General features: G+C 38.7%; 1 protein-coding gene across 1 annotated transcript in view; it reads left to right on the top strand.

Moving 5' to 3' along the window:
- PCDH15 (protocadherin related 15) overlaps positions 1-27882 on the top strand; it is a 1821443-nt gene that overhangs the window by 949917 nt on the left and 843644 nt on the right. The window contains exon 4 of the mRNA XM_047702331.1: positions 13623-13741. Coding sequence (XP_047558287.1) covers positions 13651-13741 — 91 coding nt within the window. The 5' untranslated portion in view covers positions 13623-13650. The remainder of the gene's footprint in view (positions 1-13622; positions 13742-27882) is intronic.

The raw sequence follows: 27882 nt of genomic DNA, 5'->3' as shown, positions 1-27882 counted from the left end.
TCCGCTAAGGTCAGGAACACGGCAGGGATGTCCATTATCACCACTGCTATTTAACATAGTACTAGAAGTCCGAGCCTCAGCAATCAGACAACAAAAAGAAATTAAAGGCATTCAAATCAGCAAAGAAGAAGTCAAACTATCACCCTTTGCAGATGATATGATACTTTATGTGGAAAACCCAAAAACTCCACTCCAAAACTGCTAGAACTTGTACAGGAATTCAGTAAAGTGTCAGGATATAAAATCAATGCACAGAAATCAGTTGTATTTCTTTACACCAACAAGATAGAAGAAAGAGAAATTAAGGAGTCAATCCCATTCACAATTGCACCCAAAACCATAAGATACCTAGGAATAAACCTAACCAAAGAGGCAAAGAATCTGTACTCAGGAAACTATGAAGTACTCATGAAAGAAACTGAGGAAGACACAAAGAAATGGAAAAATGTTCCGTGCCCATGGATTGGAAGAACAAATATTATGAAAATGTCTATACTACCTAAAGCAATCTACACATTTAATGCAATCCTTATCAAAATCCCATCCATTTTTTTTTCAAAGAAATGGAACAAATAATCCTAAAATTTATATGGAACCAGAAAAGACCCCAAATAGCCAAAGGAATATTGAAAAAGAAAGCCAAAGTTGGTGGCATCACAATTCTGGACTTCAAGCTCTATTACAAAGCTGTCATCATCAAGACAGTATGGTCCTGGCACAAAAACAGACACATAGATCAATGGAACAGAATAGAGAGCCCAGAAATAGACCCTCAACTCTATGGTCAACTGATCTTCAACAAAGCAGGAAAGAAGGTCCAATGGAAAAAAGACAGCCTCTTCAACAAATGTGTTGGGAAAATTGGACAGCCACATGCAGAAAAATGAAATTGGACCATTTTCTTACACCACACATGAAAATAGACTCAAAATAGATGAAGGACCTCTATGTGAGAAAGGAATCCATCAAAATCCTTGAGGAGAACACAGGCAGCAATCTCTTTGACCTCAGCTGCAGCAACATCTTCCTAGGAACATCACCAAAGGCAAGGGAAACAAGGGCAAAAATGAACTTTTGGGTTTTCATCAAGATCAAAAGCTTTTGCACAGCAAAGGAAACAGTGAACAAAACCAAAAGACAACTGACAGAATGGGAGAAGATATTTGCAAATGACATATCAGATAAAGGGCTAGTATCCAAAATCTATAAAGAGCTTAGCAAACCCAACACCCAAAGAACAAATAATCCAATCAAGAAATGGGCAGAGGACATGAACAGATATTTCTGCAAAGAAGACATCCAAATGGTCAACAGACACATAAAAATGTGTTCCACATCACTGGGCATCAGGGAAATACAAATCAAAACCACAATGAGATACGACCTCACACCAGTCAGAATGGCTAAAATTAACAAGTCAGGAAATGACAGATGCTGATGAGGATGCGGAGAAAGGGGAACCCTCCTATACTGTTGGTGGGAATGCAAGCTGGTGCCACCACTCTGGAAAACAGCATGGAGCTTCCTCAAAAAGTTGAAAATAGAACTATCCTATGACCCAGCAATTGCACTACTGCATATTTACCCTAAAGATACAAACGTAGTGATCTGAAGGGGCATGTACACCCGAATGTTTATAGTAGCAATGTCCACAATAGCCAAACTACGGAAAGAACCTAGATGTCCATCAACAGATGAATGGATAAAGAAGATGTGGTATATATATACAATGGAATACTATGCAGCCATCAAAAGAAATGAAATCTTGCCATTTGCGACGATGTGAATGGAATAGAGGATATTGTGCTTAGCGAAATAAGTCAATCGGAGAAAGTCAACTATCATATGATCTCCCTGACATGAGGAAGTGGAGATGCAATGTGGGGGGTTTGGGGTGTAAGGAAAGAACAAATGAAAGAAGATGGGATCACGAGGGGACAAACCATAAGAGACTCTTAATCTCACAAAACAAACTGAGGGTGGCCAGGGGGAGGGGGGTCAGGAGAGGGTGGTGGGTTATGGACATTGGGGAGGGTATGTGCTATGGTGAGTGCTGTGAAGTGTGTAAACCTGGTGATTCACAGACCTGTACCCCTTGGGCTAATAATACGTTATATGTTTATAAAAAAATAAAGAAAATTTTTAAAAAGACCTAAGAAAATAGAAGTTGTTAGAATCAACTATTTTTCACCTTTAATTATTTAGTGTTCTTATCTCAGGAAATGCTTGTGAACTATGGGAAAGCCATTTTGCACATGAGACTCATGTACACGTGACCCAAAGCAGCACTTATAGGAAGGTTTAGTCAGGCAATGGTGCAGGAGAGGAGTTCTCATGCGTGTTGTTTCATGGATGCCGTGATACCTGGATGCTGCCAAAGCACTCCACGTTTGCTGACTGTGCCTTTCCCACTTTAATTGTGGGCAGCATTCTCCTTCCCATCCTCAATTCCTAAGCAACCACAGTGTGAAGGTTTTGAACAAACACTAAACTGACTGCTATTTTACGGACATACATTTTTCACCAGATCCTCCTATGTATTAATTCTCTACTGCAGCGTGCAAACTCCCACACATTTGGGGGCTTAAAACAAGCTGCATTGACTATGGAATGACTTCTGTGGGTGAGGAGTTCAGCCACAGCCCCCCTGGGACCTCTGCTCAGAGCCCTACACGGCTGCAATCCTGTGTCTGCCCATCTTCATCTTCTGGAGGGTTGATTAGGGAAGTAGCCCTACAAACTTACCGACATTGTTGCTGCAGTTCATCCCCTCTCAGGTGTGTGACAGAGGGCTGTTGTCTGCAGGCCACCCTTGGATACAAGAAGGTACCCATGGTCCCCCAGCATGGGTCCCTCTCCACAGGGACATGAATATTTACAACATGAATATTTGCATCTTCAAGCTCAAAGTGAAAGTACCTCCAAAAGGCCAAGCCTTCTGTAATTTAACTGAGTCAGGGGGATGGCATCTTATTACCTTTACCATATTCTGTGAGTTGAAAGGAAGTCCCGGATTTCACCTGCCCATCGTGGAAGAGACTGAAGACTGCACCTGGAACTTTATCATGCATTTATTAATTCATCCGTTCATTTATTTTGTTCTGCTACTGCTGTAGTCTTTGCATCTTATAACATGCACTGCCCAGATTCAGTGCTCAATAAACACATACACTGTAAATTTTTAAAATAAATATTCTTTAGTACTCTTCTTATTAATTTTTGTATCAATCACATGTTCACTTTTTTTTTACAGAAGAATAAAATGGATTTTTAATTGTCTATTTTATTTATGTATTTATTTATTTAAAGGTTTATTTCTTTACTTATCTTAAGCAGAGGAGGGGCAAAGGGTGAGGGAAAGAGAGAATTGGAGCAGACCCCTCTCTGAGCAAAGAGCTCTATGGGGACTCAATCCCAGGATCCTGAGATCATGACCTGAGCCAAAATCAACAGTTGGCCTTGACCGACTGAACCACCGAGGTGTCCCTACATCCTAAAGTGGATTCTGTTACCCCAATTTTAAGCTGAGTCTCACAACTTTTCATTGCTTTACCATTCATATTGCAGGGAAGTGCTAAGGGCTAGGAATGCCCCATAAGACTCCCTCATCCCAAAGCCAGGACTGTTTTTCTAATACCCCCCAAAATTCACTGGCATTGTCACACTTTGAATTTCAGTCACTCCTGACCGACTAAATACTTTGATTTTTGTTTACTCTAAGAAAATAATAATTGTTTTATTAATGCGTGTTTCTTGGAATGTTTAGCTTTCATCAAACAAAAATGTTAGCTATAATCTGTTTCCTATACCAGTGAATGACATAAGCAAATCTCCTTTTAATGTTTTCTTTTGAAATCACACATGTACTTGCCTGAGCTTTAAAACTTGGTTTTAAATGTACCCGGTTATACCTGTAATTTAAATACCATATAGATAAAATAATGCTTGGGCTTTTCCCATTTCAGAGTTCTTACTCCTTTCAAACTAAGGTTTTTTCCTGTTATTTTTCTAAAAAATCATAGGAAGCATATTTACATCTAAGACTAGTATTTACATGATGTTTCAGAAAACATAGATTAAACAGAAATCACTTAAAATTGGAAATTAAATTTGATATCTCCCTAATTTAGAATCATTTTATTGAAGTACTTTGAAATGATGTATTAAGTTAAAAAAAAAAAAAGGTGATACGGTACTCGCTCAATAGCAAAGTCATTGTGAGGAACTAAATTGATTTATTTCTGCAGTAGAAGCAGAGTTTCTAACATGCTTTAAATATACAGTAAATTCCTGTTAAATAAATATGCATATAAACACTAAAGAGAATACCCAATATAATAACAATATTGAATATGAGTATTGAAATCTACTCTCTATTTAAAATTTTTGCTTATTCTCATTTGATAAAATTAACTAGTATGGCTAGGTTATTAACATATGCTTAACACATACTACTGATTATAAATAGAGTATTGGCTTTTCTAGTAGTAGGGTACAGTTTTTAAAAAGATTTTATTAGGGAGAGATAAAGAGAGTGAGCAGCAGAGCAGAAGTAGGAGGGGTGGGTGGGTGGTATGGGAAGGGGAGGCAGAAGCAGACTTCCTGATGAACAGGGAGCCTGATGTGGGACTTTATCCCAGGACTCCATGATTATGACCTGAACCAAAGGCAGACACTGAAGCAACTGAGCCACCCAGGCGCCCCACGATACAATTTTTAAATGGAAATTAAATAGACTTATTCTATTTGTCATTAATTTATTTCCATTTTTCATTGAAGTATAATTCACACACAATGTTATGCTAGTTTCAGGTGTACAACATATTGACTGAAGAACTTTGTATGTGACTCAATCAGTGCTCACCACAATAAGGGTCCTCATTATCTATCACCATACTAAATTATTTCAGCATATGACTATATTCCTTGTGCTGCATATTCCATCTACTTGACATATTTGTTACTGGAAATTTGTACCTCTTAATCTTCTTAATCTATTTTGCCCACCCATCCCCTCTTCCCTCTGGCAACTGCCAGTTTCTTTTCTGTATTTAAAGCTCTGTTTTCATAGAAATGAAATCATATGGTATTTGTCTTTCTCTGCCTTATTTCATTTAGCATAACATCCTCTAGGTGCATCCATGTTGTATGATGTCACACATGGCAAGATCTCATTCTTTTATATGACTGTGTAAATTTCCTCATATATATATGTCATCTTTTTTTAATCTGTTCAGCTCTCAGCAGACATACACTGGGTATCCTAAAAATGCTGTAGAAAACATAGGGGCACATATATCTTTTTGAATTAGTGTTTTTTTTCTTTGGGTAAATGTCCAGTAGTGGATCATATGGTATTTCTATTTTCTTTAATTTTTTGAGGAATCTTCATATTATTTTCTACTATGGCTGCACAAATTTACATTCCCACCAGCAATGAGCGAGGGTTCCCTTTTCTCCACATCCTCACCAACACTTGCTATTCCTTTTATTTAAAAAAAAATTATTTCTAAATTTTTTTTTCTTAAGTAAATTTTGGCTCGAACTCATGACCCTGAGATCAAGAATCACATGCTCTACCAATTGAGCCAGCCAGGTGCCCCTGTGCTTGTTACTTCTTGTCTTTGTGATTTTAGCCATTCTGAATAGTGTGAAGTGATATTTTATTGTGGTTCTGATTTGTATTTACCTCGTAGTTAGTGATGATGAGCATCATTTCATGTGTCTTTTGGCCATCTGTATGTCTTCTTTGGAAAGTGTCTATTCAAGTCCTCTGCCCATTTTTAAATTGGATAATTATTTCTTTTGGGGGTGTTGGCTTGTGTAATTGCTTTTGGGGAGTCTATTGTGAGTATTAACTCTTTAACTGAGAAATCATTTGCAAATATCTTCTCCCATTCTGTAGGTTACCTTTTCATCTAATTGATGGTTTACTTTGCTGTGCAAAAGATTTTTATTTTGTTGGAGTCCCAATAGTTTATTTTTGCTTTTGTTTCCCTTGCCTCAGGAGACATATCTAGAAAAATGTTGCTAAGGGTGATGTGTAAGAGATTGCTGCTTGTTTTCTTTTACTAGTTTTATGGTTTCATGTCTCACATTTAAGTCTTTCATCAATATTGAGTTAATTTTTGTGTTTGGTATAAGATTGTCTGGAATTACAAAGGCCCCCAAATAGACAAAACAGTCTTGAGAAAAAAGAACAAAATGGAAGGTATCAGAATCCTAGATTTTAAGACATGTTGCAAAGATATAGTAATCAAAACAGTGTGGTACTACTATAAAAACAAACACACAAATCAATAGGACAGGATAAAGAGTATGAAAGTAATTTGTTTTCTTGAAGAGTATTATCCAAAAAGCCAGCAATGCCCCTCTTTTTAAAAAAATTTATATCTTTATGATTAAAACATTTAAAAAAGGATAGACCCCTACAGACATGTGAAGTACTGATTGAAATTTCCAAACATCCACCAAAGTTTATAGAAGAAAAATGTCTAAACTTGGACTTTTCTTATGTATATCATGTAGTTTTTGGAAATACATTTTGGATCAAATCAGTCTCCCTTAATGCTTACAACTGTTGAATATATATTTGAAATGTTTAAAACTGAAACACAGGGCATTGTCAATAAACAATTGTAGTGATGGCAAGATTAGTTCTCCTGGCTTTCTTTTCTCCCTCAGTTTTGAAATTATTTTCATCAATTTTATTTTTTCCTGGTGACCATCAGTGTGTTCTGTATAGTTAAGAGTCTGTTTTTTGGTTTGCACTTTGCCTCCCCCTTTTCCCCTTGATTGTTTTCTTTCTTAAATTCTTCAGGTGAGTGAAATCATATGGTATTTACTTCTGACTTATTTTGTTTAGCTTGATACGATCTAGCTCCATTCATGTTGTTGCAAAAGGCAAGATTTCATTCTTTTTGATAGCTGAGTAATAGTCCATTATGTATGTATACAACTTTATCCATTCATCAGTCAGTGGACATTTGGGCTCTTTCTATGATTTGGCTATTGTTGATAACACTGCTATAAACATAAGGGTGCATGTATCTTTGAATTAGTATTTTCGTATCCTTTGGGTAAATACTTAGTAGTGCAATTGCTGAATTGTAGGCTAGTTCTATTTTTAACTTTCTGTGGAAACTTCATACCAAATAAACATACATTTTAAAGTGGACAGCCAAGGCATACTCAGACATTCTGGCATGTCAACAGACTATAAATTCCAGCAAAGATCAGGTAAGCCTGGTTTGTCTGGGCTAGCTTGAAGGGTTGCTTTTGATCACAATGCACTGTGAAAACAAGGTTATTTTGTAGCTTTTACATAGAATTAGTTACAAGTTGGCTATTTGTGTCCTTGAAACAGAATTCAGCTTGTGACTAAAAAGAGTATAAATGAAAGATAACATCAATATTTATCTAGATAGCTAGCTATATATAGTGTAAATTTAAATAAAATATAAATGCATTTCTTTCTATAGACTTTATCCATAAAATATCATAGACAGTTATATAGATATGTTGCTTTATGTAACTCATATATGTATAAGATACACTTATACTATACATGTATATATATTTCATTATATTTTCTGTATTATATAAGTATAATGTATTTTATAAATATAATATATATTATATGGGAATATGTAGTATAAAGGTATCTGTAAACATATAAATGCATATTTAAAATAAATTTATATATAAATTATAATAAGAGACAACATATGAAGTGATCTATAAAGAAGGAAAATCTCTGAATCTTTGAAATTTGTTTTGAAGTTTATATTATAAAAAAAAGAAGAAATAAAAGATGATTCATCAGGTAATGCTTAGGAGTGAGGACTGTTCTCTGTACTGATGGAAACATTTTGGTGTTTCCCCCCACAGTGAGGGAAAAGGAAGTTTTTCAACTAGTCATGTACGGAAGTTTGATTTTTTTTTGTTGAGGTGTCGTGATGTTGGAGAACATTGAGTTTTCAGTTTGATAGTAGAAGCTTCTTTGAGAGGGAGTTTGCTTTATTCCCACAAGTGGATAACATACCCTTCTTGCAAGGAATATGGACCAGTGATAAGTTTCATTTTTACATCGCTGTCTAGATGTTGTCAGAGCTAGACATCCCAGAGTCTGACAGAGCAAAGTGCTGGGGGCAGGTGCATGGGACAGCTCCCACTTCACCAAGAGGCATTCCAGGTGGTAGCCTGATGCCACATCAGGGTGGGAGTTCTCATCATGGTATTGGCAGTGTGCTCCAAACTTTGACAGATCAAGGAGACTACTCCCCCCCCACAAGATAGCAATCAGGGACAAATGCTTAGAAAAAATATATATATAGTTGACATTGTCAAAAATATACCAGAGGAAAGACAGCTGGGGGGTCAGTCTTGACTGCTCTTGCCATGAGTCATACAACCAGCCTGGCCACACAAAGCATCATGTGTTTGCAGTCCCTGGATGTGTCCTTGAATGTGAAAGGGATGAAAGGTCATTATTCTTCTTCTGAGAGAGGAACAACAGTGTGTACTCGGGGCGTAAGGTCACCTCAAGGGTGTATCCGGTAAAGTTCTCCTTCAGCTCTATTCTCAGAAAACATTGTGGTTGCTTCATTTGATCCAACTTCATTCTCTGAATGAAAATTAAGTGTTAAGGGACCATATCACATTTTGAAAATGCAAGCTGGTGTTTTCATGTCACTACTTTTTCACCTGTTACGTGATGTGTTTGTGTTTATTGTTTGTCTCTCCTCATGTTCCTAGAATGTCAGATTCATGAGAGTAGACATGTCAGTGGGTTTTTTGTCATTGATAGTTTCCTGCTGCCTAAAAGGGTGAGTGATACCTCATAGACCCTCCATGACTGCTTGTTGAGTAAATGAATTTCTAAGAACATCGAATGCCCAAGAAATATATATGAGTTTTGTCTGAGGGGAATCCAAATGATGTGCAAGTCAAAATAGATATATCTTGAATAATTGTAAAATACTCTTAAGCCCGTGGAAAATGTATTGTCAAATTCATGAAACTCAACCACTTACATGTAGAATTATAACATAATGGGAAAGCTGCCTTTTTTCCCAATATATTTGACAATAGAATGTTGTTTACAAATCACTAAGCAAAAGGAGTTTATTAGGTATACCAGAGTGTTGACTTAACCAATTAGATTATCTCCTGAAAGGCAAGTACAATGAACTTTGTACAGGTGAGCTCCATTCCTTTTTAGATTGGGACATGTTCTAGTTGCTAGAGCATAATGTTGTTGGCCAACGAGATCCAGAGGGAAGACTTGTACCCAGAGAACATGGTAGAGTTTGATACGGAATTTGTAGTAAAGGTACTACACCACATTTGGGATGTTGTTTGAAATGCCTTTCATTTACATGTTGTCATTTAACAGGATTTGGGTTTTCATCTCCTGTAAGAACTTTGTCTGCAGTCCTACAGATTGCATAACTAGTAATGAAAATGTTATTTTGGTTAAAATATTTGGTCTGTTCCAACTTATTCGTTGACAGAAGAGCCTGTCAACTGACTAGCACCATGAGTTTATTAATCGTGCGCGTCCCTAGTCTTTTATTTGTAGAAGCATAGCCTGTTTCCAGGAAATATTTTCTCATTGCATCTTTATTCAGAAATCAGTATTTTCTTATTAAACCAATATGTGCATTATGTCTTAGGATATCAGGCTGACATGATGAGTCATAACTTTTCTTTCAGATGCTATACATGTTGGGCCTATTGAAATAATTAAAATTGCCTTGGAAATGATAAATACATAAATTAAGTAGTAAAAAAAATAAGATAGGAAAGTAACTATGTTTGTCATTATTCAAAGTAACATATTGTCCCAAAAATTCATATTACTCTGGTTGGTAAATACTATATCTAGTCTAAATGAATTTTTATGTAAGTTTTTATTGTGATATTTTCAAAAATATAAGTATGATTCTCTAGTAACAATATACAGGATCATAGATCAAGAGGTTCTATTTCTGGACATAGAAAAATGCAGTGGCTTTAGTAATTTTAAAATTAGGACCCATCTGGTGGTTTTCATCTTCAAGGCTGTTAAATGGAACCAAATAGTTTGACTCAGAAGCAAAAGAAAATGACACATTACAGGAACATAATACTAAAACCTAAGCCAGTGAGAGGGAAGTCAAGTTGGTTAAGGACCCATGAAGAAACACAACGTTGCTCTTTTGTTACTTAGAAAGATAGTATTGTTTTCCTTTAAGTTTTTCTTAATAAATATTTTTAACTATTTTATCTGTGTGTGTGTGTGTGTGTATTTTTTTTGCCTCTTTTTTAATTTTTTATTTTTTCAGCATAACAGTATTCATTTTTTTTAGTTTTTTTTATTTTTTTTAATTTTTTTTAATTTTTTTATTTTTTTTTTCAGCATAACAGTATTCATTATTTTTGCACCACACCCAGTGCTCCATGCAATCCGTGCCCTCTACAATACCCACCACCTGGTGCCCCCAACCTCCCACCCCCCACCCCTTCAAAATTCTCAGATCGTTTTTCAGAGTCCATAGTCTCTCATGGTTCACCTCCCCTTCCAATTTCCCTCAACTCCCTTCTCCTCTCCATCTCCCCTTGTCCTCCATGCTATTTGTTATGCTCCACAAATAAGTGAAACCATATGATAATTGACTCTCTCTGCCATCAAAAGAAATGAAATCTTGCCATTTGCGACGACGTGGATGGAACTAGAGGGTATCATGCTTAGCGAAATAAGTCAATCGGAGAAAGACAACTATCATATGATCTCCCTGATATGAGGGAGAGGAGATGCAACATGGGCGGTCGAGGGGGTAGGAGAAGAGTAAATGAAACAAGATGGGATTGGGAGGGAGACAAACCATAAGTGACTCTTAATCTCACAAAACAAACTGAGGGTTGATGGGGGGAGGGGGTTGGGAGAGGGGGGTGGGGTTATGGATATTGGGGAGGGTATGTGCTATGGTGAGTGCTGTGAAGTGTGTAAACCTGGCGATTCGCAGACCTGTACCCCTGGGGATAAAAATATATGTTTATAAAGCTGTGTGTGTGTATTTTTAAATTTTAGATCCTACTTTCTGTTTCTTTGTGTTATTACATTTTTTTGAGAAAAAATGGTTTGGGGCTATCATTTGTAAATAAAGATAGCAGGACTTTTCTCCAGGTTTGGGAAGAGCCCTCCATGACTCTTGAAACCTTCTGAACCTGCAATGCAATGAGCACAGGTTTCAGACTCGCCACCTCTATGGCCAGTTTATAACCTGAAGCTATTCAATGTGACCTTTCCTCCACGGAATAGAGATAATAGCAACTATGTTAGAGGCTATCCTAAAGACAGGTTGAGAAAATGTATGTTTCAGCACTTTGAAGCCTCCACAGATGTTGAGTCAAAAATGTGCATTTTAATCTCACTCTGTTTGATGCACCGAGCATCATTTATTTAATCCATTCACTTATTTAATCCTCAAGACAAACTTCTGGGGTAGGTCCTATTTTAGCTTCATGTTAATGATGAGGAAGGTGAGATAGAGATGCTGTCTGATTTGCTCAAAATCATGTAACTGGTAATTTGAATAACTTGAATATATAAAGAAACTTGTGGATACCTGGGTGGCTCAGTCGTTAAGCGTCTGCCTTTGGCTCAGGCCATGACCCCAGGGTCCTGGGATCAAGCAATGCATTGGGCTCCCTCCTCGGCAGGAGGCCTGTTTCTCCCTCTCTCCCTCCCCCCCTTATGTTCCCTCTCTTGCTGTGTCTCTCTCTGTCAGATAAATAAATAAAATCTTAGGAAAAAAAAAGAATAACTTGAATTTATAACTCTAATCCACTGCTCTTACATATGTTCACACTGGTCAGCTGTAAGTACGGTTTCTTATGTTCTCTTAATAGTTAATACTGGGCTCTTCTTTGAGCTATCTGTGCCTAGAAGTTACAAAAGCAGAGGTCGAATCTATTGCCAGTCAGGAAGAAAAAACTGTGTGAGGGCCAGGTAAAAAGAAGGTTCCTTTTTGTCTGTCTGTGTGTTTGACTTAGATAAGGAAACAGAAGAATAGCTCCCATTCTTAAATGTGTGTGATCTAGTGTAGTGACCTTGGAAACTTAAGGACTATGTATCCTATGAATAAATAAAAAAATGGGCTTACATTTTTAATACAAGTTTAAAATAAATTATGTACATTTATATATGTTACTGTACAAGTACACTTTATAAAACAGAAAGATGGATGAAATAAAATCCATGTAAAGGCGGGATGAAAATATTTCCTTGGTACACTCTTATGAGTCTTACCACAGGTCATCTAAGGAGAGAGAATCCTGAGCAGGAGTGGTAAACCCAAGGCCCTCAGAGAACAATATGGCCCACCAGAAGCACTTGGTTATAAAAAGGGTTTGACAGTCATCTAAACACTGGGCCATCTCACATGGAAGTGTGGATTTCTGTGATATCCTGGAAACTTAGAAGACCTGGCAACACTGGTCACCCACCCAACAGCCATTGACAGAAATTGGCCCCAGTTGGCTTCCGCAGATAAACACTGCTCCCCATCACAGCCTTGTCATCCCTATGGCTCCTTTGCAACTCATTCACTTCTTCTTGCCCCCATAGGCACTTGAGCATAGAACCCCTGAATGAGAGAAGCAGAGTTCCTGTCCCTGTTCTACCATGATCTATAACCAGGGTCAATTTGAGCACATCCGTGTGAATGATTTCTTCAATTTACATGGAAACTTAGCACATCATTCTTTCAATAAGACTTCTTGGTGCACTTACTGGCCACTAATATCTCACTCAGTTTCTTTGCTTGCTGCGGGACTGCAAAGAAAAGGAAAGGGATGAAAATGAAATGTGTCCCAATGCTTTGCAAGACAGATGTGGTCAAAATGCATGGTCTATCTTTGGTCTTATTTGGGATAGTCAATCTCCTTTTGCTCTGCCAGAAAGCAATTTCTACTGTAATGAGGGTTTTTTCTATTTGATTGTTTAAAACAAAGGCCCATTGAAATTTTCATGTAGGACATTGACAACTAGAGTGCCAGCTTAAATTGTCATAAAACAGCACACACTTGGGGCACGTGGAGGACTCAGTCGGTTAAGCCACTGAATCTTGGTTTTGGCTCTTATGGTCTCAAGGTCATGTGGTTGAGCCCCATGTCAGAAGGGAGTCCGCCTGGGACTCTCTCCCTCTGCCCCTCCCACTATTCGTGTACTCTCTCTAAATAAATAAACTTATAAAAACAAAACAATGTATACTATTTCATTGAACTAGGCTATAGACCACATAAATTTAGTATCTTAAACTGTTTAACTTTTGCTACACTCATGGGGTCTCAGTGTTTAACAGGGCATGATTCTGGCATCATCAGTATGTCAGCTTTGCAACTTACTTGCTTAGAGTCACAGAAAATATTTGCTTCCTTAGAGATTACTTGTCTGCAAATCCCTGTGGGAAAGAGTTACAGGGCATTACAAAGGTGTGTTACTTTGTTAATGGAGAGTATGACACAGGTTATTGCCTATGAAGTCATTAAGGGTTTTCTGTGCTGTGACAGCTGTGTTTACCTATCACAGATCAATGAACTTGTCCCATGTTTCCTTCCCTCTCCTGTTATTTCAGATCAGCCTTGAGTGGAATTCAACAAAAGATGCTACAACAGCTTTATCTCTGGAAACTGTTAGCTTCAGGGACTGTTCTCACAGCGTTCTTCACAATCTGCTTCGGCCAGTATGATGACGGTAAGCCTGCTTGTAGTCTGACTTGGAGTGTTGACTGGGGTTTCTGTTATTAGATGCAGAATGAATCATAACACCACAGTAAATAATGTTCATTTGTAGTTTATTTTTAAAGGTTAGTGGCTATGTTTAATAATTTACTTTAATTAAAATAATCCTACAAAAGTGGCCTCTGGATGCACCTTGTTTCTTAATAAGGATTGTGGTTTGGTAGAAAATCCAGAGCAAGGCCTCCCTTTGAACACTTACTCATTATCACTAAGCAAATGTGTGATTGCTATGGGGAAAAACAACAACAACATTAAATACTATTTACTAACCCCTGCATAGACAGAAGCAATGGTTCAGATAAAGTTTAAGAATACAAAATACACCAAAATTTCCTATAAGATAAGGTCTCTGAAGAGGTCAAAAGTAGACATTTTAGGTGATTTTACTGTTAGCACTTCTAACTGGGTATTATGTTATTTCATCCAGCACCATTTTATTTGGAAAGAAAAAAAAAATGGTAAAAGACTTGACATTAGAGTTTGTAAGATATTTCCTAACAGTAATTCAGGCACTTTAGAAAGAAATGTTAGTCATCAGGCTCCTAATGGACCATTTAACACATTCTGTCTGCAGGGTCCTGAATGTGCATATCCTAGATACTTGAATATTAGAGGGATCTGGCTTTGAATACCACATAATAAGAGTTAGGATATATATAATACTTTAGGTTCAATAGAAGGAAGAAAGGGACAAATGTGTCCACTGTGTAGAAAATTGAGTTTTATTTTTCCTTTGCATTGTTTTTACCCTACATTTGTTCAGCATTTGGGGTTCCCAGCCAGAGGCAAGCAGACCCTTTTGACCCCTGTTGCCCTGTTATCTGGTTGCACTTAGTGGCAGCAAAGAATGGGATCAATATTAGTTGTTATGCTTTGCTTGTCTAAATTGAATGATTTGAAGATAGATGAATTGATTTGTTTTTATCACAAAAAATATTCAAATTGCACCCATATTAAGACATTCTTACTCCTTGGAAGTAATAGTTTCTTTCTATTTTCTATTCTTTCTATTTTCTATTTTTCATAGTTAGAAAAATATGACTCTTTGGAGACTTGCAGAATAATTAGCAACATCAACTATTTTCATATAGTCAATAGCCTAATTCCTTGAAAAGTGTTGCTAATTAGCACATTGCTTACTTTAAGTGTGTCTGAGTTCAGTGCTCATATTGTTGCCATTTCTGGTGACCGCAAATCTACATTCTAAATAAAATGTTTAAGTGTCATAATAAATAAATAAGGTAACTGCTACTTTTTTTTTTAAATTTTTATTTATTTATTTGTCAGAGAGAGAGGAGCAAGAGTGAGCACAAGTAGAGAGGGTGGTAGGCAGAGGCAGAGGGAGAAACAGGCTCCCCGCCGAGCAAGGAGCTCAATGTGGGACTCCATCCCAGGACACTGGGATCATGACCTGAGCCGAAGGCAGCCGCCCAAACAACTGAGCCACCCAGGTGTCCCGGTAACTGCTATTTTGAAGCAAAAATAAAAATCAATGAAACTTAGAAGAGCATAACTTTCTATTAAAAGGATATATTTTAAATTTGCCCCAGAAAGGGAGCCTGGTGGCTCAGTGGGTTAAACATTTTGCCTTCTGCTCTGGTCATGATCTCACGGTCCTGGGATCGAGCCCTGTGTCAAGCTCCCTGCTTAGGGGAAGTCTACTTCTCCCTCTGCCTCCCCCCCACCTCCGCTTATGCTGGCTCTCTCTCTTCTCCCTGCTTGCCTCTCAAATAAATAAAATCTTAAAAAAAAAAAAGGAAGAAAAAATAATTTTGCCCCAGGAATAGATGACAAATCTGTATTGATCGTTTTCTATGTCATAAGGCATTCTATTTTTATTCATATTTAGTGTTCACACTGAATGGGGAAGATTTCATTGTCATTGCTCACATTAGAAAGGCACAGGCCCGGTACTTTTCAGCTGTGTAATTTAGGTTATCAGAGAAAATGACTCCTGGTTTAACTAGGAATGCTGTAGATTGGTTTCCTTAATAAGCTCATTTGCTCTTGCTAAGTGTGTTCACATAGACTCCAAAATAAGATCAGGTAACTGCTGGCTACCTTATCATTTACTTTCTGAAGCGACGTGCAGCCTCACACCTGCCCCCTGCCTGCCTGCAGGAGGCCTGCCCCTGGGGGACTGAAGTGGGGGTGGCCCCCTGTGAGACCCCTGCTCAGCCTCCTTCCACCCCCACGGACTCACTTGGATTTCAGGAAGACAAAGGGATTGGAGCCCTTAAAGAAGCATGAATTCTGTATGCTGTCTTATAGAAGTCTCTTCCCTTTATGTGCTTTCTCCCATCTCTTCCATCCTTCCTTCTTCCCATGTACCCCATGCCAGTGTCTCAGTCTTTTCATTAGGTGCCCCGCCCGCTAGGTCTTCACTTCTCTCTGACTTCCCCCAATCAGGGACGCTGTGGCATCACTGTTATTCAGTTGTTTAGTGATGTGTGGCTGAAAATTGTTCGTATACTTGGTATTTTTAAAAAGATTTTATTTATTTATTTGACAGATCACAAGTAGAGAGGCAGGCGGGGGTAGGGGGAACAGGCTCCCCAACAAGCAGAGAGCCCAATGTGGGGCTCGATCCCAGGACTCTGGGATCATGACTGGAGTGGCTTTAACCCACTGAGCCACCCAAGCGCCCCGCTATTTTTTTAAAAACTATATAAAATTGGGAGCCCACACAATGAAGGAGTAAATCAGAACTCAGAAATAAAATTGCACTAAACTGGAATATGCAGTAAGAATTTCTTGAAGCAATGTGTTTTTAGCTCAAATGCTTGGGGATGCAGGTATAGAAGATTAGATGGAAGGAAGATAATGGTGACATCCTAAACATGATTGAAACCTGTGAGGAAAGCGAAAAGTGAAAAGAATACTTTGCCCTAGGTAAAATGCTGGTTGGATTGGCCTGTTATGATAGTTGGCAACTGGTCGAATAAAGGGTGAGGAGTTTTGAATAGAGAAAAATAAAGGAGAAAAAATTTAAACTACCATAAGGCTATTAGGATAACAGTCTATTAGGATAAAAAGACTAGGTTTTTCTTATATGAAATAATAGGATTCTTCTGGATTTTTAATGAAAAACAGTTTCCTCTGCTTTTTTTTTTTTTTTTTTTTTTCCTTTTAGGCATAAGAGAGTTATCCTGAAATAAAATATTCTGGTATTAGCCAAATGTATAGAACTGCTTCTAAGGGAAATATATTATATAATTATTATTTAAATACTTTATATCACATTTTTTTTTTCACTTGAAAACTTTGGCTAAGTTTTGAGTCTTTTCATATTTTTCACTCACATTGCTGGGAGAAGTTTCTAGATTCAGTAATAAAATTTGCAGATGGTCTGTTCCATAGTGGACACTTCATTTGTTTGATGACTATATCTAAGCAAACATTAATAGTGTCAGTGAGATTGATTGTCTTATATTAAATTTTAAAAGTAAGAGTTTAGCTGATAGAAAATAAAAGAACATAATACATTTTCAGTTAATGACCTCATTCTACCCATAGATAGCATTGGAATTGATATTCTCGCTGTGGTTTCACACATTATGAGCACTGACAAGTTTATTTGAATGGGGACGTGCGCCCTGATCCCACATTGTGCGGAGTCTGGGGCGCGGGAGGAAGGAAACAGGGCCATCTGCTAAAGTGTGTGTGGGATGGGGGAAAAAACGCCTCTAAAAGATGTCTCTTATTCTGATGAGCTAGTCACAGGGAGGTAGATAAGCGAAGTTGTGTACAGGGTCTATTATAATTGATTCTGAGTTGATTTTGAGTTCATGAATGAATCCTGAAAGAGAGAGAGAGAATGGGAAAATGATATATGGGCAATGGGTATATTTTATTTTATGTTGTATGATTTCCTCTGCATTTTCAAATTGTCCATATTAAATCTATAATCAGGAAAAAAATCTCTGTTTAAAAAACAAACTACAATCTGTACATTGTGACTAAGTTTAGAGTCAGAGGAGTTTTAGAAGGTATGTGTACCAATGGGTGGGGGGGTTGTCTATCTGTAAGAGAGAGAAACATTCACTAAGTGCGAGCACATTATGGGAACCAGCTTGCATTTATTTAAGAAAGGGTTCTCCCTGGCTGTTCTGGCATTTAGCTGGAAGACAAATGTCTTCTGCCTTGCTCTTGAGCTACTACGTAAATCAGCACACATCTGCGACCTGAAGAGAGCTGCTAGATAAGCCCGACCACATGAAGGGGACCCTGGTTAAAAGGCCATTGAGACACCACAGTACCTAAGCCTGTTTCCTTACAAATAACAGTATTAATAAATATTCACTCTTAGAACTCAAGTGGAAAGTTTCGCATAGCATTTGGTATATGGCTAATGTTCAATTAACTGTTAATCTTTGTTGCTATTATTACTTCTCATCACTTGTATATATCATACTTCTTTTTTATAACCTTATGTATTTATTTATAAAGGAGTACTATGTGTCCCTGTGCTTATAATTTTTTTTTTGTTTTGTTTTGTTTTTTTCTTTTTTTGTCTCTCCAAATTTACCAAACACCTTGAAGACTTTGTTAAATGACACTTCATTCTGAAAAGTATCCATGACTATGTTCTCTCCTTGGAGAGCTTCCTGGTCCATGTGAAACGGGGGATTTTGGGGGAGGAAGTTGGAGGAGTGTTTCCAGGTTCATTTTCATGCTTTCTGTTCTGTAATCTGTGGAAGGTCAGTGAGGGGATATGCATGCTGGTCCATTAAGAGTGTGACCATCTAAGGTCTGAGGCCAAGCCTGGAAACTTTGTTTTCCTCAGTGACTTTGGCTCATGCTAGTTAATCTTAGAAGAGAATGGTTGATAAATTACAATGCTGATAATATAATTATAAGGAGATTCTGTCAAAAGAGCTGAAACACTTGAGTTTCCAAGCAAGGCAGGTCCCCACTTGAGATGCCTCAAAGAAAGGAGAGTTGGTTCAGTAAAGGGAACAGCTATGCCAGAGCAGTGGGACGGTCTTAATGGCTCCTATTCCAAGGCTTTTCCAGACTGTTAAGAGGACGCTACCATAGCACTATACCCACATCACGGGCTGCAGTGGGACCCCCTGTCTGCCAGGATCATGCTGGACATCTCTCAAAAATCCCATATCTCCTGAGTATTCTATTTCTAAGTGTAATGCATGTGGTCTTCTTCTTGACAACATTATCTTTCTCTGGACATAGTATCGTGCAAACGTTTCTCCTAGTTTCTTTCAGTTATAATCAAATTAAGCTAAAGATGATTATTGAAGATTATAATAAGTTTTCAATGAGCTATGTTGTCTGTGAAACATCTTCATCCCTCATTTAAATTTGATTTCTTAAGGCAGCATTCATAGAAAGTGAGCAAATACATGTGCGCACACAGACATATCTACCTGCATAATACACATTTTAATACACATTTCAGACAAAGAACCATAGTATGCATTCTTATGCAAGTTTTTCACTTCATATGTTATAAACACCTTTTTGTCTGTAATTTATTCCATCTGACAGTATTTGTTTACGTTCTGAGTCAAAAGCTTGGCTGTGTCCTCTCTTTAGATTATACCCACACCTGCATTTCTTATCTTCTCTTTTCTGACTATGAGTCATCACCTGAGTCCTTGTTAAGCACTCCCCCGAACCCCCAGGACTTTGTTTTAGAGTAAAGGTTTGAAAAACATACACCTTTTTACGTAGTTTGTTTCAGCAACAATTGTCCAGTAAGCAAGTTCAAATATAAACTCTTAAGCTATGATCTTGTGCCAAGAAGGATTACTTCTGTGGCTTTTGTATACTCTAGTAAATGGCTCACTTAAAGTCCATCTGTATACTCTGGAGAACCAGAGCTAAATAACTGGGGGGAGGGGGAGTTCTGATAAAGAGAAGACCAATTATTGTACTTAGAAGATTCTCTTTCTACTCACCTGTGCCCACCTGCGTCTGCTCTCTCTCTCTAATACACATGTTATTTCCAAGATAACCTGGAATTGCTAAGGACTAATACTTCAGATGCCCCATTTGTCCTGTGAAGAGAGGGAAAAGAAGGGGAAGGTCTAATTCAGTGTCCTAGCACTGCAAACTAAAATAATGGTAACTGGTAAGGTGGATACTTCCCTGCAGGGTTCTAACACCTGAAAACTGGAACCTATTGAAAAATAAAGTACTCATATCCTAATTGCACGAAATGCATGAAAGACAGAACTCTTTAAGTATCCTTAATAGACATTGAGATTGAGCAAAAATGTCACTGTAACCCTGCGTGGTTTCAAGTCATCAGTGATGCATACAGCTCATGGTACAGTGTTTTTTCTTAGTTGGGTCTTTTCCTGTCAAATCTCTCCTGTTACCACCACTTCTCCACCAATTCCCTTAAGCTCTACAATTTGATTTTTCTCACAACCCTACTAAAACTGTGCTCTCTAAAGCCTCCACCAGCCACTTTCTTGGACAAATCCTATAATCTACCATTTTAGCAAGCAGCCCTATTGATCCACCTTCCTTACAACTTTGTTTTTTTTGGAGGTTCTTTGTACTGACTTTTTCTGATTGTCTACATATCAGCCTCCTTCTTCCTGGTGAACATTCTACCTCTTCCTTTTTTGTGGTTTTGAAAGTGTCCCACTCATTTATATTTCCATAAGGAGTTATATATAAATATATATTTTTAAAGATTTTACTTATTTATTTGACAGAGAGAGATCACAAGTAGACAGAAAGGCAGGCAGAGAGAGAGAGGGGGGAATCAGGCTCCCCGCCGAGCAGAGAGCCCAATGCGGGGCTCGATCCCAGGATGCTGGGATCATGACCTGAGCTGAAAGCAGAGGCCTTGACCCACTGAGCCACCCAGGTGCCCAAGGAGCTATATTTCTTAATGAATTCGTTTTGATATTTTTTGACAGTGTGGTCATTTTCTACCCTCCTTCTCTGGCACAGAGTATTCCTCTCCCTTCACTCCCTCTGCACGTATGGTCACATTGCCTTGGTCCACATGTTCTGATTCACTTATTTAGTTAATATTTTATTGTATATCAACTCTAGAAAAGACAGTAAGGCAGTTTCAGGGTGCCTGGGGGGCTCTGTCAGTGAAATGTCTGCCTTTGGGTCAGGTCATGACCTCAGGTTCCTCCCCTCAGGGGTAGTCTGTTTGTCCCTCTCCCTCTGCCCCCCCTCAAATAAATAAATAAAATCTTTTAAAAATCAAGGCAGTATCTTCATCCAAGTATAATAAAGACAGTGATAGTCAATATGCAATGTGATCTGTGTATTAATAGAATTAAGTGCAGTGTCTGGGTTTTGGGAGAATACCAGTGGAAAATTTGCTGAAGAATTCAGGGTAGACATAGTAAAGAACTATGCACAGGACAGATTCTGAGTTTCCAAGTTAAGGAACTTGAGGACCATATAATTTGAGAAAGCAGTGTGGTGCACTGAGCTGGCGTTCTGGGTTTTCATATGTGTACAGGTCTCTTGGCACAACACCAGGGATTGTGCGCGCTATATCATGATTTTATTCAGGAGACATTAGGTATTAATGTATCCGAAGGTAACAAAACAGCATGTGTTTGTTTGTGATCGCTATCTGTCCTGGGCTCATCTGTGCACTCTTCCCATTCATGGAACTCCAGCTGACCACATCCCCAGTCTGTTTTTGTTTTGTATGTGTGTATGTGTGTATTTGAGAGAGAGAGATAGACAGACAGACAGATGAATAGAGACAGAGACAGAGGAAGGGAAAGGTACCCCTAGAAGCTATTTCTCAATGTTTGTAGTGTTCAGTTTTTGCAACTGATTGTATTAATACCGTGCCTTCTCAGACACTGGTCTGTTCCTACGTATTTTCATACACACCATCCCTGCATATTCAATAAGTTCTTTGAAATCAGAAAGTGTATCAACATTTATGTTATGTATAAACCATTATCTCTTAACAAGAACCACCAACATTTATTTAGCATTTACTAACCAAGTCTCCAGGTACATTGCATTCCTTAGTTTAATTTTCAGGAGAACTCCAGGAGGTCCTGGAGGTGATATGAACAACCACGTAGCAGTTCTTTTCTATTCCTCTCTACCCCCAGGTCAGGAGGCTCTAGTGGCATGAAGAGGTGAACTTGCTTCCCAGTGTGGTATAACTAGGAGGGGACAAAGGCCAAACCAGACCTTTTCCTCAGGTCCGTGTGCAGTCACTAGCCTCTGGGCTATTTTATCATGACATCAGAATCTAATATTCCCTTCCACATTTTACTCAGATTCTGTTTATTCCTTGATACTAACTTATTCATTATTCTTTGATGTTGTTGCTAATGACAGTCAATCAAAATTAAACATGGAAGGGTTGGTCAAAGGGTATAGACTTCTGGGTACAGAGGAACAAGTCCTGGGGATCTAATATCCAGTATATGGCGGTGACCATTACTAACACTGCAGTGTGTTTTTGAAATGCTCTGAGAGAGTAGATATTGACCCGTCTCACCATGGCAAAACAGAGAAACACATGCATCAATCCACAAGTACACAGCCAACTAAACACAGAAATAAGATAGCTGTGCAGGTTGATGGCTTGTGTTATTTGGGTTGATTATGGCCATCATTTTGCAATGGGTAAGTATCCATACACCACACCGTGCTCCTTATATCGGTAAAATTTTTGTCAGTTACACTGCAATCAAGTTGAAAAAAATAATACCTCTCTCCCCTCTTTATATTCCAACACATCACCTAACATTTGTTTTATGTTGAGATTATAAATTGCTGAAGACAGAAACTGTCTCATTTACTTTTCTCAGCCCTTGACAGAATGACCCAATTAGAGGTTATTGAAATAAGTAAACACTGAAATTAGAGAAAATATTAGAGAGATGAAATGTCTCTTTCAACAACGTAGGGCAGGTTGATGCAGTTCAAGAAGAGCAACTAGGGTTCAAACAGCAGTTCAGAAACATACTTAATGAGCGTTTGATTTCTCGGGCATTGTTCAACGTTGACATGGGGACAAAAACAATCCATAGACACCCGTGCTAGGGAGATGCTGCCCACAGCCAGGTATTTTTGGTTTGTTTCTTTCTGTTTTGTGGGTTTTTGCATCCTGTTGGGAAACCTATTTAGGCAAGCTCTATGTGTATATATGTGTGATTTTTGAGAGATTCAGCGGTCATTGACACCATCATAGCGTGTCACTGAGCCAAGTCCATGGAAACCTCAAACTGAACCCATCCTTCCCTCCAGTGTGCTTCTCGCCTTTCTTTTCTCCAGTTCTCAGTCGCCCTTCTGGGCATTTGTTCACAACGTTGGTGGATCCCACGGTGGCGCTGATTCCTGGATTAGCAGCCCAGCTCATGCCACTCATCTTTTCTGCTCATGTAAGACCTTCTACTGCCCCTCAGGGCCACTCAATTAGACTGTTCAGTGATGACTGTCCTGCTACTCTGAGTTTATTAAGTGTCTCTGTTGAACACATGGAATACTGATGAGCTCTCTTCAGACTGAATCTGAGACAGGGTGCAGACAAGGCCGTGCCAACTTCACACTGCATGGGGCTAGATCCAGCCCTGGGCCATGGCAGCTCTGCTGGGTACACAAGAGGCACGTGGGATGTTATCCCCACAGGGAAAAGAAAACAGCATTTTAAAAAATATTAATAATGCATTGTGTATATTATATTCATTCATCCATTTGTCTATTCAGGTAGAGCAAGCATATGCAACTTCTATTATGTGCACATCAGATTTCTGTTAATCGCAACTAAGTGATTTCTGAGTGCCAGATGCATACATACTACACACTTGAGTTACATTGCTTATATACATATAATACACATGATGTGTGTGTGTGTGTGTGTGTGTGTGTGTGTGTGTGTGCATGTTTAAATAGGTTGGCGGTTCTATAGAAAAATACAGTCTTTGCAAAGAGCCAGATTTCTAGAAGAGCAAGAAGAAAAAAGGAATATTCAGCAATGTATATATTCTCTTCTCCAACTTATTTAAACTGCACAAGAACCCCATGAGATAAATTCTATTATTATTCCTATCTTACAGATGAGGAAGTTGAAGCTCTAAGGATAGCAAACTGTCTTGGTTCAGGTCATGGGTCTCCTACATCTTAGGGCCATGATCCTACTTCAGTCAGCATGGCTCAAACTGGCACAGACTGAACTACTATATTTCAAAGCCTTAGGACAGAGTGCTACAGGACTCAAGAAAGTTGGATAATATAGACCCTGATCCATGGAACCTTAGAGAATCATGGCACTATAATCAACCCCTATTGTCCATTTATTCAATATATATGTATTAACATCTCTGATGTGCCAATTTCTTGCTAAGTTCTGGAGATGCAAACATCAATAAGGTACATTTTTTGGACCTCATGAATGCTACAGCCTAGTTTGTACAGAACATCAATACAAGGAACAAACAGATTACAAGTATAAGTCAATATACTGTAGGTTGTGAAGGGCGGGAGTTAAAAGGATGTCATTCTTTGAAGTGTGTCGAAGTCTGTGAAAGTCCTAGAAAGATTTTTAGAGTGAGATAGTTTTGAGTTACTTGGAAAATTAGTGACAAGCTGCAATAGATTCAAACCTGATACACGATGCATTGTGTGTGCAGTCCGAGCGAAGGGGAACGTGGGAGGATTAACAGAGGATACTCCTTGGTGGTGTGCAGAGATGGAAGGAGTGGTTAAAGCATGGGCTTGGGAGTCAGACAGACCTTCTCCAACTTCTGACACAATCAATGGAGGCATTTTGATGAGTGATGTAACCTCCCTCAGACTCAGATCTCCATCTCTTCAACAAGGGTAATGGTAGCCTGACTGGACTGCTGGTGGAATTAACTGACGTGATGCCTGGGAATGGCTCATGAGGCTTTCTAGCATATGGGCAGTGATTAATACATGCACTTTGGAATAGTATAATTTTCCATTTTCCAATTAAGGTAGACTTCAGGTTTCCTCATAATTATTCAGTATTTATTTGGGTTCTATTTGCCTGAAAACAATAATGCACATACACAATCATCTGTGACATATTAAATGGACCACACCCTCCATAGAAAGATCATACACCTTCACCATACTTGTTTCGGGGTACTATACTTCTCTGCAGGGTTTCCTGCCCATGGAGCCTGTGGATTTTTTCACTGTGCTTATTATGGCATCTGGGAGAAGAGAAACCCAGTAAGCATTTGGCTATCTCTTCCTTTTCCATAGTTTTCTCTTATTTCTCTACCACCTTCAACTCTGCCAGTTTTGAATAGTTCCTTTTTATGTACAGGAACTTCCTTTAGTTCCTTATACCTACTCTTTCTTTGTTTTTGTTTCAATGTTCCAGGATTCATTGTTTATGCATTGACCTTCACTCATGGGAGATGGTGCTCAATGCTTTCTTCTTTGTGTTTTGTTTCCTACATTTTCCCAGCCCTCTCCTCCTTCCTTATTTGTTCTCTTTCCTGTTTCTTTGTCTTCTCTCTGTCCCTCTCTCCCTCTCTCTCTCTCCTCCCCTTGCCCTCTCACTGACCTTCCCTCTCTCTCCTTCACTCACCCTTTTCCCCCCTCCTCTCCTAGCACTTGCTCTAGTCTTGTTATCTTTCTCCCTCCCTGTAGATAATTTATATTCCAGAAAGTACAACAAGCACTTTCTTGGCTTTAGTCACTTCATATTCCTAACACTTTGGTCTACATTTAAAAGGTAATCACAACTGGACTTTCAGTCTCATTTATTGCAGAAAAGAATTAGAATAGCATCTTAGGGGAAAAGAAAGAAAAAACTCCCAGAGCGCACACACTGCAATACCTCTAAAGTTTCCTTCTATTATCAAATGAGCACCTTAGAAAAGATGCCCTCCAATTTCATTTCCAATGATAATGAAGTTTGAAAATATTTTCAATCGCATCTCTAAATTTGTAAGATTTAAATTCAAACTAGGACCTTTGCCAAATAGCATCTGTGAAATTATCAATTCCAAGGGAGTTCATTTAAATATGTAAAGTGAGATATGGTCTCAGGGGGAGAAAACAACAACAACACAGGACTCCTTAGTGACCTGTGGGCACTGGACCTGAGCCCACACAGGCAATTGGTACTGGTCACTGAGAGCTCCCCAGCTCCCTCCCATCTGACAACAGAAGTCCTTTTTTTTTTTTAATTTATTTTCAGCGTAACAGTATTCATTGTTTTTGCACCACACCCAGTGCTCCATGCAATCCGTGCCCTCTCCAATACCCACCACCTGGATCCCCCAACCTCCCACCCCCTGCCCCTTCAAAACGCTCAGATTGTTTTTCAGAGTCCATAGTCTCTCGTGGTTCACCTCCCCTTCCAATTTCCCTCAACTCCCTTCTCCTCTCCATCTCCCCTTGTCCTCCATGTTATTTCTTATGCTCCACAAATAAGTGAAACCATATGATAATTGACTCTCTCTGCTTGACTTATTTTACTCAGCATAATCTCTTCCAGTTCCGTCCATGTTGCTACAAAAGTTGGGTATTCATCCTTTCTGATGGAAGCATAATACTCCATAGTGTATATGGACCACATCTTCCTTATCCATTCGTCCGTTGAAGGGCATCTTGGTTCTTTCCACAGTTTGGCAACCGTGGCCATTGCTGCTAGAAACATTGGGGTACAGATGGCCCTTCTTTTCACTACATCTGTATCTTTGGGGTAAATACCCAGTAGTGCAATGGCAGGGTCATAGGGAAGCTCTATTTCTAATTTCTTGAGGAATCTCCATAGTGTTCTCCAAAGTGGCTGCACCAACTTGCATTCCTACCAACAGAAGTCCCTTTTCTTAGCCAGGTTCACTGTGGCTTTGGGAGCAGATCTCCCAAAATGTGTGACGTTTGAAGGCAATCACAATGTATTTCTGTTTGTCGTATGATATTAAGTGCCTCATTCCATAACATACACCCCCTTACACACACATACACACAAACACACACACACAAGCTAACTTATGTAATCAAATCATATGAAAATCAGCTTCTATTTACTGAAAAGTCTTCAAAAGTTTTCCAAGGGCTGTGGTCACGCTCATGTTAAAAGTGATATAACGCAAACAGCCTTGCAAAGAAATTCTTGAATTCTGGATTTTCTACAAGCCCGATCCCATCGGTAGAGATTACTGCAAGGAACAACTGGCCAGTGATGGCACTGCTGATAAGAATAACTAGAAACTGGGGTGCCTGTGTGCCTCAGTGGGTGAAGCACCCAACTCCTGGTTTTGTGATCTTAGGGTCATGGGATCGAGGCTCCCCATCAGTCTCTGTGGGGAGTTGCTTGAAGAGTCTCTCCCTCTGCCTCTCCCTTCACGCTTTCTGTCTCTCAAATTAATTAATTCAAGAAAAACGAATAACTAGAAACTTATGGGAAAGCACTTCAAAAACAGAAAAGGTTCAACCACATCCCCTCAAGACAGTGAGGTGTCAAATAGGGAAGTGTCAGATAATGGTACTCCTTGTTGACCTGGCAGAATGCAGGGTGATATGAAATACTGCAATTTAAGATTGCTGACATGTTTTGGTAGAGTAAATAAATAATGAATAGGTTTTTTAAAAATCAGTGACTTAGAATATGAAAAGCATATTCAGTAGGGTTTGGAAACAACTGAATCTCAGTCAGAATTTTATGCTTATGTGATTCCTACACCGCATCTTCTTTCTTTACATTTTTTTTCTGAGTTCAAGTTTAGCAACAACAATGAAAGATCAAAAGTGATGCCCCACTACTGTGCAGCTCAGTCAGCCTGCCCCAGAGCACAGCTTAGGCTGTTCTCTCCAGAGGAAGAAAATCTGGCCTCCTCAGCTCCTACAGGAAGGGCCTGTCCTGTCCCATACCATACCTGCACTGAGTCTAAAGTCTTGAGTGTTAACATGGATAATAGTACAAAAGAGATTTTTCATGGCCGCTTATGGCAGCTTGGCCCTAAAATGGCCCAGGGTTCAGTTTTTTTTTTTTTTTTTTTTTTTTTTTTTTTTTTTTTTTTTTTTAATAGCACCATGGGTCTCAAGTTCTTTTTTTTTTTTAAAGATTTTATTTATTTATTTGACAGAGAGATCACAAGTAGGCAGAGAGGCAGGTAGAGAGAGAAAGAGGAGGAA

Source organism: Lutra lutra, chromosome 14 (assembly GCF_902655055.1).
Source record: "Lutra lutra chromosome 14, mLutLut1.2, whole genome shotgun sequence".
Taxonomy (NCBI): domain Eukaryota; kingdom Metazoa; phylum Chordata; class Mammalia; order Carnivora; family Mustelidae; genus Lutra; species Lutra lutra.
Note: the sequence above shows the minus strand (reverse complement) of the source record. Positions and strands in the feature narration are given on the sequence as shown.